Source organism: Anabrus simplex, chromosome 4 (assembly GCF_040414725.1).
Source record: "Anabrus simplex isolate iqAnaSimp1 chromosome 4, ASM4041472v1, whole genome shotgun sequence".
In the NCBI taxonomy this organism is placed as follows: domain Eukaryota; kingdom Metazoa; phylum Arthropoda; class Insecta; order Orthoptera; family Tettigoniidae; genus Anabrus; species Anabrus simplex.
Genome location: NC_090268.1, coordinates 373139635 through 373152589, shown reverse-complemented (window position 1 = coordinate 373152589; position 12955 = coordinate 373139635). Strand labels below are relative to the sequence as shown.

The 12955-nt window shown below is 35.5% G+C and overlaps 1 protein-coding gene across 4 annotated transcripts in view; it reads left to right on the top strand.

Annotated features, from left to right (window-relative positions):
• The window catches only part of Amacr (Alpha-methylacyl-CoA racemase), a 163168-nt gene that overhangs the window by 16314 nt on the left and 133899 nt on the right, over window positions 1-12955 (top strand). For 3 of the 4 annotated variants that reach the window (XM_067145814.2, XM_067145812.2, XM_067145810.2), the window contains exon 2: window positions 2907-3053. In XM_067145814.2, coding sequence (XP_067001915.1) covers window positions 2946-3053 — 108 coding nt within the window. In that variant the 5' untranslated portion in view covers window positions 2907-2945. Of the gene's footprint in view, window positions 1-2550; window positions 2797-2906; window positions 3054-12955 lie in introns of all 4 variants that reach the window. The other variant, XM_067145811.2, reaches the window with a different exon arrangement.

The following is a 12955-nucleotide window of genomic DNA, read 5'->3' as shown; positions in this document are numbered from 1 at the left end:
AACTTTCTACCAGTTTTTTTTTTTTTTTTTTTTTTTTTTGGGTGATAACAAAAGTAGACTCGTCTATTGTCAAATTGGCCACACCATCTATACCCAGTCTGTTTCTACCTACTACTGTCCTTCAGCCAGTGTACCGCTATTCATTCAGTGCTGTTCCAGACTGACCAAAATTAGGTCACTGTCACCCTGCCCTTGTGTGACCTAGAGATGCTTATTTACTAATTACAAGGACTTTGTTTTAGCCACCTCAGGTATACTAATCTTCACTACCTTGTAATTCTTTCCATTGTAAATGACCTAAGGCTTGATTTGAGTATATTTCTGCCTCTCATACAGTATAGCATCTTCACCTGAAGCCCTTTGGTGAGTCTGGCTATGCTTTTACTTGCTTGTACCAGAATCCTTTTCATCTTTTTATCTTACTTATGAAACTATCAACTGTGATGGTATTAGGTTTGTGAGGCCTGAAGTGTCATTTCCATTCCCTTCATGGCCTTTCCTGTTCTTTTGCCAACATCTCAATCTTTGAAGAGTCACATCTTTCCCATTTTTTCCTACGATTAGTGTTAAGAGAGGATGGTTGCCCAGATGTACTTCCACTTAAAACTGTAATCACCACCACCACCACCTAGAAGATATAACTGGAGAATCCTGAATAGAATCTGCCAAAAAATTCACCCTCAGGTATCTAGCCATATGATTAGACAAAGGTAGTCTACAGTGCTATTTATAAAAAAAGAGCTGTGTGGCATCTTCCCAGAAGTTGTTTGTACTGATTAATATCCTGTACCAGGAAAGTAAACATTCTGCAACTTTCTGGAGAAAATCATTATATATTTACTGCCACAAATCACAGGAACCAGGCAGGCTTTATGCCAGGAGGAGAAACTAGAGAACTGATCCGGAACATTTAGCATTTTATTGAAAAATGCAGAGAATTAAATGATATAGCATTTATCTGCTTGACTATAGGAAAGCATTTGACTGTGTGCAGTGGCAGTTGTGTTAACATTGCTCATTAAAATGGAAATACCACATTGTCTAGTGCTATAAGAACCTAAACATACTGTCTAGTGACCCAGTATTATTTAGCAATTAATGGAGAGTGGATATTGGGAAAATAAACAGTTACAATAGCTAGAATGATAGTATTAAAATACGAGGTTGTAGTAGGGATGTTAAGGAAAAGGCATATAACTCACTGGTAAGACCCCAATTAGTAAGGTTCCAGGACAGGGAACTGTCACCAGGATTACTTGATTTGAAAAGTGTAAGAAATCCAAAGGAAAGCAGCATGATTTGTTCTGGTTGATTCTTGACAAAACTGTATTGTTATGAAAATGTGAATCAGATGTGTGCAATAGCTAGAGAAAATGAGAAGAAGACCATCAAAATTAAGGGAAAACATTCATTTGACCCATACACAATGAATGTTGATGGCTTTATTGATTTAGGATATGTTCTTGCCAGTCATGCTCATGTGCTTATGTTTGTTACTTTGTTGTGTAATTGGATCCAGCCTGTAGCACTCTATGTGCAAGTTAAGAATTCAACTCCTGGGGATGTACTTTTGAAGATATTAATTCAAGTCATTATTGAGTTGGAACAACGTAGAGTAAACGTAATAGATTTCATGTGTGATGTCAGTCAGTCAGTCAAATAAAGGGTTGTAGATGAATATGGGGATCTCAGGAAAAAATGGTAAAATTAAGAGTTTCCTTCAAAACCCAGTTGATGACCCATGACTAGAGCCTCAACCCCATCCTCCTCATTAGATCCCCTGCTCTCTCTTAACTTCCCTGGCACCTGCTGAACCTATTTCCTCTTTCCTTCTCTCCCTGTCACTACCCTGTTCCCCTTCCCTCTTCCTATTCTATACTCTATATTTCCCTTTCCTACTGTTCCCTTTCCTCGTGCCTCTCACTTTCTCTGTAATATTTCCCTGAACTCCTTCTTCTCTCTGCTGATCTACTTGCAGTGACTCATACTGATTCCTCACCAAGGAATGGGTGAGGGTGAGTGATGACTTCCCGAATATGACAGATGCATGTAGATGTTACGAAAGATGTTACTCATAGGGCTAGTTGTGCTGCAATAGCTCTTTCTTGCCCATTGTAGAAAGCAATGGCGAACTACCTCATCCCTCCTGATGTCTTGTTTGCCTCATTATGGCAGTTTCGACCTGTAACCCTAGGCATGGACCCTTATGGGCCAGATAACCTTTGGTTTTTAATGAGTTTGTTACTTCATCCCTTTACCCTAGAGAAGATGACCTGGGTTCACGATTGCCAGTTCTTCTTTTATTTAATGATTAAGAAATGCTAAAACTGTTTGGAAAATTTCTTCCTTGTGTTAATCTGTCAGTTGGCAAGGCACCAATTGAGAATACTTTTTGTAGAACTTTAGATGCTCTGTAAAGATGTAGTGCATACTTCCATGTGAAATACCCAATTCAGTCACAATTTCATGCACTATGATTCACCTACTTCCATGCATCAGTTTGTTAAGTCTTTCAATATTGTCTCTCTTCTGCAATGCTGATGTGAGCAGCCATCCTCACCATTCATCTTCCTCTGCATCCATATACCCATTATTGGACAGTGTACCACTGGTGTAGCCATGTTGAAACAACAGATCCTGTGAAATCTCCAAAGTTAAACAACATTAGGTATAGTCACTGCTTGGAGGGGTAGCCATATATTATTAGCTATAAGAGGAGCAGAAAAGAACTTGCCACTCTACTGGAAGAAAACTCCTGCAAGGATGCCTGATCTGTGGCATCTGGCTTAGCTGAGGGTAATAACTGATAACCAATTTCCTGTCATATCAACCTTGTTGTAGAAACTTACTCATCATCTTTTCTTACTCTTTTAATCTAGTATTCAGTTACAATGCTTTTCTTTCAGTTGAATATTAATTGGCTTGTGCAATCAAACACGTACCTAATGGCACTCAAAGGATTACAAGTAATAGAACTAGCTGGCTTGGCTCCAGCTCCATTCTGTGGGATGGTATTAGCAGACTTTGGTGCATCCGTCATTAAAATTGAAAGGGTATGTACAATTATTTGTATTATTTCATAGTGTTCACTTTTGATTTATGTAAATTATAGTGATAAATAGGTTGTAGTTATTCTGTGGTGTGAGAAGTATTTTCCAATCCTCTTTGATTTTCATTTTCCACTATATTTTTGATGATTCATTTTTTCTATATTCCTATAATATACCTTTTCAAAGAAAATAAGTTATTTCTTATATTTGGGGTTATTCAGATATAAAGGAAGTACAATGGCTCAGTTTTTTAATTCAACACAGATGAATTACCATTAGTTTTCAGATACTAGCCTAATTTTGAGTTGGAACTGTTTAATGTGATGTTGAGGAAGTCATCGTCTTCCTAATCTTTTTCCCAATGTCTCTGGTTTGTATGTAGAGCAGATGTCATTCCTGACACCAAACCTGTGTGGAGGAATGTATTCACTATTACTTGTTTCTGTGGTGGTTTGTACTGTGGTGTGTTGTAAGCAAACAAAGAGCAGTGTATTAAGACAATCACAAACCCCAGTTCCAAAGCCAGAGGAATTAACCTTATTGAGTTAAAATCCTCAGCTCAGCTGGGAATCAAACCCAGGGCCTTCTGGATTGAAGTCCAGTATGCTGTTCATTCAGTCAAAGAGCTGGACCATCCTGAGGCAGTCTGACATCAGCGTTCTGGAATACCACTTTATATTTCATGCAGTGTCGCCTACGGGCGTCAAATCAAAAGACCTGCACCTGGCGAGCCGAACATGTCCTCGGACACTCCCGGCTCTAAAAGCCATACGCCATTTCATTTCATGCAGTCTTCTTCTTCTTCTTCTTCTTCTTCTTCTTCTTCTTCTTCTTAGCTAATGTTACGCTATTGTGGGTGCCGCTGGATCACGAACACAGTGTAAAACTATGTTCCAGTCCTGGCAGCTAAGGGCTTTATGTTTGCCACCAAGAAGGCTAAATCTTTGGTTTTTGAGGTCATCCGTAATATGCTTTGCCCAGGTTTTTTCATGAGCCGTTGTTTGAACCTTTCTATGCATCTCTGTTGCCAGAGTAATCGGCGTGGTAGACGCCATTTGGATATTTGGCACACATTGCTGCAATCTTAAATAAATTCTTCAGTCAGTGGTTTGCTTCCTCACTTCTGTCTGATGGTTTTATTGTGAAGCGGGTCACACAAAGAAACTCTTAGTATTGATTGTAGACACTGCATTTGGAATACTTCCAGTTTGCTTATGTCTATGTTTCCTTCATACTTTGTGCATGCTTTTATTAACTTAATTTTGACATTTTTAGTCAGAGTTTACAACTGTAAAGAAATTGAATGAATTATTTTTATGAAAAATTAAGTTGCAATATTTAAGCAATTACTTCTCATTGTTTGTTGAGTCATTCTGTTTTAAAACTCAGTTCATACTAAGTATTTTTAATAATATTATTATTACAGTGAAATCTCGATACGACAATACTGGGTGGACCAGAGAAAAATATTGTTGTAGAGGAAGTTATCCATTATATCGAGGATCTATATTGTACCAGGAAAACTGGCAGTGGTCTGGAACATAATTTAATTCAGCGTGGGGTATTGCAATGTAAACAAAGTCGCAGCTGAAACTTGTGTTGAGAAAGCGAGTAACTACATCACGAGCTCCACGCAAGGAACTGACCTTGCTGTGACTCGCTGATCTCGAGTACAGCGCGTGATTGCATGGAAAGGAATGGAACATATTATTACGATATTTTGATCCGGATAAGCTATCAAATAATGGAATACGTCATTTTGTAGCCCATAATTTAAAGGCAAACATATACAAATTTCATGTAAATTGGCCCAGGGACTTACGAGTATTTCCACCTCAAAGGAGATCAAGTCTGCCACGAGGAGACTGAGTCAGTCTCAGCAGAATGGTATCAAAGAACAGCGATTCGCCAAGTAAAAGTCGGTTCATAACTCGCAGCTGAAGGAACAACACAGTGTTGTAAGTAATTGATTACGCCGAAGTTCGAACATAGCTGCCGCGAGTGAGGTTCGCCAGTAAGAACTCTGCCTTAATTATCATCAAAAGACTTGTATTCAAAGTGCTACTTTTGGACTTAGAAATTTTTCGAAAATTAAAATATGAACTTTGTCTTTATGAACTACTAGGAGTATTTCACGAACGTGTATCAGTAACTTAAACTGTGGAATAATGTATTTGAACTTCAACTCAGGTGAAAGCGAGTGTGTAGAACTTGTACTCACACCATATTTATTTTTAACTTGGAACATTTGTAATTAAAAGCGCGTGCATATTAACGCAATTTTACACTGAAATACATAAATACTTAGTCTGTTAAAGCAAATAACGCAATAAAAGTGCTTAAAGATTCGTATTTGATAAAAGTGTGATTAACTCTAAACAGCATTAAAATATTCGTCGCAGGTGAATAAAACAGTGCCGCATTAGACGTTCTCTTCTTCGTAACACTCTAACTATTTGAACCTACAAACATTCATGAGTTTAGAACACTTCTACTGTTGTAAATAGACCTTTTCTTCATTTGTCATACCAATGATTATATTAGAATTGTTTTTCCTCTGAACAGTTTTTCCGATAAATGAGCTTTCATAATTTGCTGCCAGTGTTAAGAACAGTGAACAAGTGCACATAACATAATACCGTGCATACTTTTATGAAGTGCAAATACAAGTTATTTTGAATACGACACTACTAAGCAGTCGTAGTCAGTTGAACTTTCTCGTGTTCGCTACACTACACAGTGAAGTCAAATAAATATTAAAATTTATTTATTCCACCTATTCAATATAAAAATAGAGATTTTAATTAAGAAATTAAATCTGGAATAAAATTAAAGGGACATGTTTCGCCCTTTAATTAAGGGCATCTTCAGCCTTAATCTCAATCTGAAAGGTAATTAATCAGGTACCTGATTGTATTAAAATTACATATGAAAGTGAGGATGATGTTGGAAATGTGCTTCAAATGGTGAGCAAATGGTTAACAAAGTTATGATATTCTTCAAATTAATCCTTAATAAAGTCTTAAAAAACAAATAGTCGTAAATTTATACACTTTCTTGAATGTCCTTGTTTAAAAATTGGTAACAAATTGTTTACTGGTAATTTTATAAGAACATAAATTTTTACGTTAAACCTTGTAAAGTGGCGCCCTGTGGAGGTTGAGGGCATTAGAATAATGATAAAAGAAAAAAAATGTAGTTGATAATTCCAAATGGAGTATTAAAACATATTAAATCTAGTAAAGAGACGTTACCGTTGCTCACTTCAAGTGAAGTTTATAATAAAATTGTTACGTTGGAACAAGTAAAGCAGGGTCTTGTGATGGTTGAAGGTGTTAGATAAAATTATCGGGTTTTGAACAGTTCAAGCGTCAGTATAATGATGAAGAATGTTGTTAATAACTCCGAGTGGAGTTTAAACACAATTTTAAAAAATTAGTAAAGAGACGTTTCTGCTGCTTAGAACAAGTGGGGTTTATAATAATATAAAAATGGTTAGACTGTTGTAACTCTCATGCGAAGAGATAAAACTGTAGTCTTCTAAAAGCACGAATGGAGAAGAGTGCTTGATGGTAAGCAGCTGTGTTAAATATTATCTGGAAGGAGCGATTGTAGTCTCTTGTATATAGTCGAAAGGGAAATTAGGTTTGAAGTCTGTAACAATAGGAGAATTACGTGTTAAAGAATGAATTTGAATGAAAGGAGAGTTCAAAGAGAAATCGAAGTGTGTAAAAATGCTTTCCTCTTTATTAATGTTGAAATTGGTTAACGTAAAGATGAGTTGGAGAGAAAATGTTGTGTGTAATTTCATTTATTTTTAATTGTAATAGTGTTAAGTAGTTGCTATGGTAGCGTTGAAATGACTGATATTTAAGTTACTGGTGTTACAGATGATGTGAGATTAATGGAGGAGAGGGTTGAAGCGGTGTGTCAAGTTTATAAGTTATTGGTCGTGGCAGCGGGCGAGAAAAGAGTTCAATTCTAAGAACAATATAAAGAGAAATGATATCATCAGTGGATTTCAAATAAAAGTTAGAGCCAGCCTATAGTTAATCCTTTGTGAGGAGATAAATTAGCCTTCTTCTCGAATTACGGTGCGGGAGCGAGGGAAAGTGTGACAGTAAACATCTATAATTATAAAGTTCTGAAAGAACTCAGTTAATATCACTAAAAGGTGTTCTGTAAAGGGTTGAGGGTATAAGAAATCAAATTGTAGTATTAATAGTTTGGCGAAGCAAAGGATTTTTTTTTTATTTTTTTTTTATTTTTTGTGAAAAGGTATGTTTAGTCCTTTTAAAGCATGTAAGAGTGTTTGATGGTAAGTAGCTTTTTTTTTTTTTTTTTTTTTTTTTTCCGTGAAAAGGTAAGTTTAGTCCTTTCAAAGCAAGTGAGAGTGAGGAAGTGTGTTTGATGGTAAGTAGCTTTCTTTTTTTTAATATATGGAGATTTTGGTTTGAGGTCTGCAATAAGGAGGAGAATTATGTATTAAATGTATGAGATTATAGAGTTAATCAGTGGTTTGATAATTGTTACTTGTGCTTCTGGTATTATAATGACCGGGCGAGTTGGCCGTGCGCGTAGAAGCGCGCGGCTGTGAGCTTGCATCCGGGAGATAGTAGGTTCGAATCCCACTATCGGCAGCCCTGAAAATGGTTTTCCGTGGTTTCCCATTTTCACACCAGGCAAATGCTGGGGCTGTACCTTAATTAAGGCCACGGCCGCTTCCTTCCAACTCCTAGGCCTTTCCTATCCCATCGTCGCCATAAGACCTATCTGTGTCGGTGCGACGTAAAGCCCCTAGAAAAAAAAAAAAAAAAGGTATTATAATGGTGTGAGAATATGGGAGGTGGAATTGGTGGAGGTGGGGGGTTAGGTGGTTTTTTAAGTTTATGTGTTGTTGGTAGTGGTGGGATTGTGGGTACAGACAGAGTAGGAGTTGTGTTTTTTGAAATTAATGGGGACTTGGAAGATAATAATTTAATATTATTTAGAATGTTATGTTGATTTAATTTCTTAATTAAAATCTGTATTTATATATTGAATAGGTGGAATAAATAAATATTAATATTTATTTGACTTCATTGTACATTTCAATACGGACCAAAACATAAGAATTATAACATGTAACACTACACAGTGACGCGTGAAATCCTGACGAGTGCCTATTTCTCGTAATTATCGTATCTGCCTGTCGCTACACAAGCTGAATCTCAAGTCGACGTGGGACGTGTCAACGAGGGAATGGAACCGTGGTATCAACATGGGATGTGGAGCGTGGTGCTATGGTGATGACTTCACAACATTGGCTGCCTATGCGATGGTAACAACTTGCTGTTCGCTGACCAGCAGCTGTCTACATTCCAGTCCTGAGTTCCAGTAAAAACAGTTGACAAGAAGTGCATTTCAAACCACTTTTAAAACAAGTGTATAAAATTCCACAAAAACTAGCTTTTTTCTTGCCAAGTGGAATAGTAAAATCAGCTTTACGAACAATTATTACAATGCTCATTGGAAACTAGACTTTTACTAAGTTCTAGTTTGCATTATTTTTGAAGTGTTAAATTTTCCATACTTATAAAAAAATTTTAGGAAGAACTTCACAAACCTTGAAAGTGAAAGAGTATTTATTTTAAAGTGAAGGAATATTTATTATTATTATTTAAAAAGACTGTAGGGAACAAGTGAAAATTATTATTTAAAAAGACTCATTTCAGTTAATTTATGGTGACTTATTTTTGAAACATCAAGATAATAGGTTATAAACTTCATGGTTCTGATCTGTATTAAATTGTAAGTACAATATAATTATTAAATTAATGTAGTAATGGTCCACCGTTCAATGTAATATTCAATGTAATTATTCAATGTAATATTCTAAATTACATTAATTAATTAGGGACTAGTTTCGGCCAGGGCTGGCCATCTTCAGCCTTAATGTTAATCTAATAACTAAACAAATGTACATGCACACAATTGACATAAAACAAAAGAAACAAATATATACAAATTGACATTAAAAAATGGGATGAAATGAAGATTAAATTTGAAAATAAACTAGGTTCTAACTTCTTCAGTATGCTCATCATTGAGAATATTTCAAGTATTAATTTATATACACAGAACATCTAATCATTAATAATTCAATAGTAAATGGGAACTGGTAAAAGTTGATCCCGTAGTTCATCACCAAATCTATTTGAGTGGTGTTACTCATATGCAAGCCATTGGACACCGCTGTAAATATTTAAAAAAATAATTTTAATGTCAATTTGTATATATTTGTTTCATTTGTTTCATGTCAATTGTGTGCATGTACATTTGTTTAGTTATTAGATGTTTTACATTAAGGCTGAAGATGGCTAGCCCCGGCCAAAACTAGTCCCTAATTAATTAATGTAATTTAGAATATTACATATTATAGTATTGAATGGTGGACCATTACTACATTAATTTAATAATTATTTTGTACATCAAGATAAAGACAATCTTTTGCGGATATCATGTTATTAAATCAGGCGAACGTCAAGATGAACTTTGCTTATTTTTGCATTACAAAAATTTTGTAAAATAACCTGCTTTAATGTTTAAATAATTTGCCAATGAAACAAAATTTCTGTCAAAAGAAGCAGGAATAATAGGAAACATTGCCTATAAATTCATGGTGATGAATAAATTGAGATTTAAGCCTAACTATTATTTTGCTGTGCATAAACCTCTCTGTACCTGTTCCATAAGAGCCGTTCACCCTAAGTGAAGATTCTCATGCCCAGATCCCTGATCATTTCCCGGTACAATATATAAAATACTAATGTGTATGTTTCACAAAACTCAAGCTCTTAAACCAGAGGGAGTTAAATTGTGTGATTTGTACCAAAATCATCTAAATCATCTCAAGGGTACAGAAAAAATCTTGCATTTTTCAAAAAGTCAACAGAAATAGATCTATTTTCAAGATCAAATCATTAAATGATTACTCCAGTAATTGCAGGCAAAGGCAACCCGCAATACATTCTGTACTTAGCAGGTTGCTAAGCGACTAACACTTTCATTAATTATTACTACCTTCTTGATTGATAAATTTCATTTTTGTTCCGTATTGATAGTCACCATAAGTCATAAATGAAAGAAAAGTTCCACCTAATCAATACTATTTTATTATCACATGTAGGACCGGTTTTGACCTCTCAGAAGGTCATCCTCAGCTACACTAGAATTGCATTTACATACTATGCCTCATATTGAGAGCCAGGGCTGGCCATCTTCAGCCTTAATGTAAATCTAATAACTAAACAAATGTACATACACACAATTGACATAAAACAAAACAGACAAATACAGCAGTAAGTAAATTTTCACAGAACTCACACGCTAGTATTCAACCTTTATTTCAATCAGAATTTCTAATTCAATCATTTCGACATGCAGATATTCACCATCATAAGAAAGGAAAGAGCCTCCATTAACGACCTTGGATTCAAAAAGTGAACAATTTCTAGAACATTAGTCAACGTCAAACAAATAGGACTATCCACAAGTTACAAATACTAAATTGGAAAGTGGTTGAGTAATATTCAATGCATATTGGCAATGATTACAATAATTTAAGCTTATACCTTGCAAACAACATAAGAAGGTGTCTGTCACTTAGTACTTTGGACTGTCAATTGAAGTTTATGTCACCGGGCGAGTTGGCCGTGCGCGTAGAGGCGCGCGGCTGTGAGTTTGCATCCGGGAAATAGTAGGTTCGAATCCCACTATCGGCAGCCCTGAAGATGGTTTTCCGTGGTTTCCCATTTTCACACCAGGCAAATACTGGGGCCGTACCTTAATTAAGGCCACGGCCGCTTCCTTCCAACTCCTAGGCCTTTCCTATCCCATCGTCGCCATAAGATCTATCTGTGTCGGTGCGACGTAAAGCCCCTAGCAAATAAAAAATAAAAAAATAAAATAATATAAAAAAAAAAGAAGTTTATGTCCAACGCATATTACAGTGATTTTAATGTTTTTAATGTGTTTAAGAGTTTTGCTTATGAGCTATTTCACATCATTCTAACATAATACGCACTGTAACAACGCAAGAACTACTGTTACCTGCCGCTTTAGACAGTCTATAGTACAATCAAGCACGTTAAACCATGTTTACTAATTTTTTATTGTGACTTTTATTGTTTTAATGTGTTTAAGTGTTCTATTTAAGGGCTAACTTCTTATTATTCTAATATAACACGAACTGTACAACGCAAGAACCACTGTTTCCTGCCGCATTAGACAATCAACAATGCAGTCAAGCACGTTAAACCATGTTTACTAATGTTTTATTTTGGCTAGTCATTTGTTTTATTGAACTATCAACACGTATCTCTCTATTTAGTGTAAATTATTGTTAAGACGACTATAATACTGACTATTTTACAATTGTTCAACTAAGTTCATTTCATATTCATAAGATTGGAGATCAATTAAACTGACTAGGCAAATGCCTATGTTAAAAATACTCCGACTTACTCATCACGTTAAAGAAAAGACGAACTCATATTAGTTCTTACATATGTACATTGAGTGTTAATTTTTGTAATTGTAACTATGTAAAACATTGAATTCTTAGCATGGGTATAACCACTATAAAATTGTTGAATTCTAGAGTATGTCATTAGCTCTCAATATGAGGCATAGTATGTAAATGCAATTCTAGTGTAGCTGAGGATGACCTTCTGAGAGGTCAAAACCGGTCCTACATGTGATAATAAAATAGTATTGATTAGGTGGAACTTTTCTTTCATTTATGACTTATTATTACTACCTGTCAAGCCAGAGAGTATACAGTTCCTCTGATTATGGAAGAATACTATTCTCTCCTAAATACTCTTTGATTCTCTGACCTTCTCTAGCTTCTGAATATACTCAACAGATGGCAGAACATTCCTAATAACTTACATGCTGCTAAGATAAAACAGTCTATGTACGTACAGACGGGAAGGTATCAAGTCGATTAGCCTTCTGCATAACCATTAATAAAACGTAGTTACAAATGCTTGAAAAGCTGGGTAGTTTACTTATCCAAACCAGTATTAAGCCACGGCCAATTGTATGTTGCACTCTCTCGGTCAAGATCGTTTGAAAATGTTAAGGTACAGGTAAGGGTCCACTAATATATTATATATTTTATGGAGAAAAAATCCTAAAAATTTTGACACTTTTCTAGAAAACCACATGGTAACCTCCCCTTGTTTAGTTATAATTCATTCTAATTTTGACAGGTGTATAGGTAAACATCCTACAATTGAACTGCATGAATTACTTCGCAATTTGTAACATTTAATTCCAATGAAGACAAGATTTTAAAGCACAAAACACAAAGAATACACAAAAATTAGGCAATGGGCTACTGTACACTGTTATTTACTATGTTAACTCATTTTTGTTCTGTTTGATCAAATTTGATTTTCACACTAGCAAAGAACTATTGTACGCACACTTTTTAGTGATAGATTTTTGTACTTGGTTGGGAGTAAGGAGGGAGCATTGCCGGTTCCGGTAATACTGCCGACTGAATGAAAATGAAATCTGAATTGAATCGATAATATGATCGATCAATATGAATTTTCTAAACCTTTATTATCTTACACCAACAACTGTGTCACACACACAATATATAATACTATATAACATTTCTCGATGCGAAACGTGTTCCTAGCATGAATTCTATAGTTTGGCTTTGCTGTGTAAACAACAACAGTACGAGTACGTAAAGTGTATGCTAGATGTCGCACAGCGATCATACACGATTCTTAGTTTGTGTTTCAAAGGTTGCCAATACGAATCTCGAAGATAACCGAAGTCGACCGATTCAGCACTAGGTTGTCCATCTATCACTAAAAAGTGTGCGTACAATACAATATTCACAG